Below are 5,234 nucleotides of genomic sequence, written 5' to 3'. Positions count from 1 at the left end.
CTTGAGCTTATAATAATTTGTAGGATATCGACAGTAAATTTTTGTATTAATATCTTATAGAATTTGAAATTTCAGAAATCTAATTTTTGTCTATGTGGGTAAGTGGTTTTGATTCTTTAAAAATTGTAGGTTATTTTGTAGACTTAAATACCTACAAACAAATTGCATACATATTTTTTGTTTGCATTCGACAGCACTGGTTACCATAATACTGATTTTATTTTACATGCACACAAGTCACATTTTTTGAGTTCCATTGCAATTCAGCAACTTAAAATACTCAATATAAACGATATATCTATAAAGAAACACCAGCTCTCTTTTTTTCTTTGCATTTGGTGCTCTTTATCTTCAAGAGCAGGGAAGGTAGTAGAGAAAGATAACAGCAAAGAAGCGGCAAAGCAGTGCTGTGGTTTTAACAAATCATGCTGATTACAGAGTACAGGTAAGTGAGTTGTGGAAAGACCGTGCAACCATTTGTCACAAACTAGAAATTGAAATTTCATTCCAAATTCAAAACTTGGGTGAAAGATTAATGACAGAGGTAAAAGTTAAATAAAAGTGGTGAAATTGAAAGAGTATTAAACATCATTTTCGCCAACTTAATCGATAACCCTAATTCCGATCGCTGTATTATTCATAATTGAATGATATTCTTTCATTTTATTGGACTTTATTTCAAAACGAGGTAAGTATCAGAATTCATTAGTTTCATATGTCACAAAGTCCAACATCATAAATCTGTCAAGAATTTACCACGAAAAACCTTATTTTTGTATCTTTTACAGCTGTCACCTGATTGATATCCTCTTCCAATAGCTTAAGTAACATTTAGCAATTTTCTATCACATGAAAATTTGCCGTTTTTGGTAAAATTCGCTAACAGTTGCCCACATTTGTTTACACGGTTGGAAGTCTTTAAAAACAAAAAATTGGTAGACTCATGGAAAGACAATTTTCTTGACAGATGACAGAGAATATGAATATTTAATTATGAAATTGTTGTTATATAAATTAAGTGAAGGTGAATAGGTGAATGATCACCTCTAAATTTTGAGTGAAAAGCTCCATCGAAATGTTCGGCTGTTGAGAGCGAATAGGTGCAATTTTATCCAAATTGAATATATTTTTAGAATATTTATGATACATGAAACAAAGTTACTAAACTTTTTTGAGACACTGCCTACCACAAAAAAAGTCAAAGTCTTTAAACGCCACTATAACTAAGATATCTTCAAGTGGTTTCGAAAAATGTTGGGAAAAATTGCAAATTATTAAGTAAAATACAAGAAATCATCTTATCACCATTTTACTTTGGTTACCACTTTAAGACTTATTTTTATATAGCCATCCAAATACATAAGTTAAATGGTTGACATTTGAGCAGATATAAGATCTAGAGATTAACTCTAAAACGTAATTTTGCAAACCATGACAGAATTACATTCAAGGTTTTCCAAAATTTCCCAAATAGAGTATAGAAAATAAGACTCATAGTCATAACTAATGAACATTTCTAGAAACTAAGTAGGATTCTAAAATGATATAAATTGTATGTAAACGGTAAAGAATTGTAGTTTGAAAAACAATACAAACATTTGTTGTTAAGAACTTAGAAACTCAGTTTGTAATTGCTTTGAACATTTTCATAGAGGTATATTTGAAAAACCTAATGCAAAAGAAAAATGATTTGGTAATTTTTGTTTGAGTTTTGATTGTGGAAGCTTTTCAAGAATCTAGCAATACTCTTTTGGGAACTAGTCTTTTTGACAGTTGTCACTTGATTTATATTCAAATTGGTTTGCCATTTTATAGTGAACAGACTTTCCCCAAAACAACGTTTGCAAATCGTTGCTTGAAAAAGTTTTCGGATATTGGGCTTCTCAGCTGAAACTTATTCGAACCACCCACTCGTGCAGGCCACTTACTTTTAAAATATAATGGCAAACCATTACCTTTATAATGAATCTTTATTATTAGTCATTCATAACATTAAATTAGAAGCGTTTTATTTATTCTTGAAAACCATACGTCTTAAAAACCCTTCTTTAGAACCCGATGAATGAATTGATCACAACTTGTTGGCACTGGGCAGGTTCAGCCAACATAAGGGACTTCTTTTGCAGTCAACTTCATTCTTTAAACGTACATTTTGACCGAGGCATTTAGTTAGTTTTTCAAGCGTCATGAACATAATTACTGTATTTAAAACACTCCTCACGAAAGCTACAAGTCCACAACGATTTGTATTTCGTATGGTAAAGAAATATTAGTTATTTCTTTTCCAAATTGACAAGGAATCCTTGTCAACTGTCATTTTGATAGAAGTAGACTTGACTTGATAGATAGGGATATTTTTCTTGACTAACTTTCCAGTTAACTTTCCATTAAAGTTGCCTTAATTGGAAGGTAATTTTTTGGCAGCTGGCCAATCAGATATCAGAAACTTGCCTAACTTTCAAGTCCCTTATGTCGTCTGAACCTGCCCACTTTTACTAAGTTAGAAATGTCAAAATTGGCATTTGATTCTCTCCACAGACTACTCATCGGATTTCTAATCAAAGTGATTATTTTTTTTAACTCAACCAAATCCCTTTGTAACCTGACTTAAAGATCTGCAAATGCCACTAAATCTACCACCACTAAAGCATTCTGGTATGTTGTGTTCAAGCATCACACTCTTTGAAAATAAAACAAATCAGTTACGAACCACATACTTTTTCTCAAACGACATCTCTGGACTAATCTCTTTCGTCATAGCAACAGTTCCCTCCCCATGCGAACAAGCTCTGTCTGTCAATGAACACCATCATCTCTTAATAAAAACAAACATTTTGGTTTCATTATAAGTTTTGTAAGCAGAATAGTAGACGTGTGCTCACCTGGTCGTCATATTTTTTGATTAAAAAGAACTAAAAGGAGTCCAATTTTAAGTACCTGTTCCACAGAAATAAAAACAAACATTAAAACTCCTTTAAAAACCTATTTTACTTTTTGAAATTAGTGCAAAAGCTGTGAAAAAAATGTAAACAAAGCCAAGTCACTTAAGAGAAAACAAGAATTTGTGCTGAGTGCTCTCTCTTTTCAATTGTACGTGTTTCTTTTAAATAATTTATTGTTTATTTACCTAAACCTTGAAAAATGTCTATTCATATATATTTACTTATAAATATTTAAAGAAGAAGATAAAGTTATGTCTTATTTTTCTGTTTATCAAAAACCAGGTGTTCGTAACTTCATAAGAATAGAAGTGCTCAAATAAAGGGGCCAAATAAGAGCAATGCCGAAAGCAGCAGAATTTGGAAAGCGTCGTCGCGGTCGCCCGGCGCGACAGTGTGGTGCGGTAGTAAAACAAACAACACCGGCAACAAGACGCAATGCTAAGAAAGATGAAAAGAAGGGGTCTAAATCGAAAGCCTTAAAAACCCCTAAAAATACAAAAATTAGAAGTCCCCCACAAAGAGAGCCAAACATTGCAAGGAGTCAAAAAACCAATTTCAAACTAAAAATGTTTAAAATCAGGCTAAAACGGATGAAATTTAGCATCGAGGAAAATACCACTTTAATAAAGAAATCCAATAAAAAGGATAGAGCAAACTCCCGTAAAGTTCCATGTTCGACAGCGACAACAGAATCTGAAAACATTGAACCATTTGTAAAACAAGAACTTATCGAAGAAGTAGATGAGTTTGAAGAAAAGTCCTCCGAACAAAATCAACAAATGCAATATAGTCTAGAATTAAATGACGAAGTGAAGATTGAATATGATTGTGAAACGAATGGAAATACAATTTCTACTATAAAACCTATTTTAATCGAAGAACCAATAAATAAAGAATTAAGTATTATAAGAGATCAAGGGGATAAAGCAAAACTTGATAGTTTACGAATGTTGACTTCAGGAACGAAATTTTCTAAAATACCATCGATTAAAACCAAAGATGAAGCTATAAGATTGATAGGGCTTTTGGAATCATTTGCACTTTGTAAGGAGAATTTTCGATTGATTGGATTTGTAGAGAGACTTCAAAATCACTTTGAAAGAAGGACTGCTTGAAGACTTTCTACTTAATTTATTTATTGTTAAACAAGTTCTTAGGACGAAGAAACATTTATTTCTATTTTTCATTAATTTTCAAAGTTTTGATTTAAAATAAAAAACTTAAATAATTGTTTATTTTAAAATGTTTCGATGATACATTTTTTTTACATTATTTTTGGGAAACAAAAGTGGAGCGGTGGAGTTGTTCGGTGGGGGGAAAGAGGTTGGTATGCAAAAAAGGTATTTAAAATCTTAAGATTCTGCTTGAGAGAAATCGAAAGGCGATATCCATTAAAAAGAAACTTGAAGTAGGAGTTCACATTAAGTAAAAGAAATACAAAAATTAAGGTTTAAACCTCTCTCTCCTCTTCCTAGTACTCACACTGTGTCTTTATAAGGGTAGTAATATCTTATTAAGTGTGCGCTTATTATAAAAAAAATTAAAGCTTCTGATATCAATTTTACAAAACGACTTTAAAAAATATACAATTTTCGCTTAATGTCTTTAATTTTTTTTTTTTCAAATTTGGTCTTCATTTTCTTATTTTTTTTTCTATCAAACTAAATTAACTACTTTTTGTAGTAAAATTATAACTTAAATTATTTTAAATTCATAAAAGTTAAAAAAGGAACGAATTTCGTGGACGTTAAAATAGATATACAATAATTTAAACAAATTAATGCAAAGCTACTCCGGATTAAAAAAATATTTTAATATCAGGTAGCCTGGGCCTTAGCATTAAATACATTGTGACATCTGTTGGCCATTGAGTCAAATAATCGGCGAAATCTGTCAATTGAAATATTGTACCACTCCTGATGAACCATCCTCCACATTTTTAATGAAATGTTTCCCAACCGCGCATTTTAAATCTCACCCAAAATGTTCTATAGGATTGAAGTCAGGCAATTAGGACGCCTACTCCAATACGCTGATTTGTTGGTCCCTAAAATACTTTTGAGCAGACTTGGATGTGTGCTAATGGTCGTTGTCCTGCTGTAGAACACATTTGGGTCGCTGATTCTCGTCCGCATAAGGCAGCATCGTTTCCTTCATGACATTCACGTTCATATTTAATTCCTTCCTTCCAATTAAATCTCAATCAAATGTATTGGTCCAACGCCATACCAAGAAAATTAACCCCAAAGTATAATACTGCCGCCACCATTCTGGACCGTTTTCTGGATGTAT

The 5,234-nt window shown here is 31.9% G+C and overlaps 1 protein-coding gene across 1 annotated transcript; it reads left to right on the top strand.

Moving 5' to 3' along the window:
• The first annotated feature begins 2,835 nt into the window (after nt 1-2,835).
• On the top strand, nt 2,836-4,185 carry LOC129947417 (uncharacterized). The gene is made up of 2 exons (XM_056057959.1): nt 2,836-3,090; nt 3,225-4,185. Exon 2 carries the CDS (start codon nt 3,281-3,283, stop codon nt 4,055-4,057), a length of 777 nt encoding a protein of 258 aa, XP_055913934.1. The 5' UTR covers nt 2,836-3,090; nt 3,225-3,280; the 3' UTR covers nt 4,058-4,185.
• The last annotated feature ends 1,049 nt before the right edge of the window (nt 4,186-5,234 follow it).

This window comes from Eupeodes corollae, chromosome 2, assembly GCF_945859685.1.
Source record: "Eupeodes corollae chromosome 2, idEupCoro1.1, whole genome shotgun sequence".
Taxonomy (NCBI): domain Eukaryota; kingdom Metazoa; phylum Arthropoda; class Insecta; order Diptera; family Syrphidae; genus Eupeodes; species Eupeodes corollae.
The sequence above is the reverse complement of the archived record's forward strand: the minus strand, read 5'-3'. Positions and strand labels throughout refer to the sequence as shown.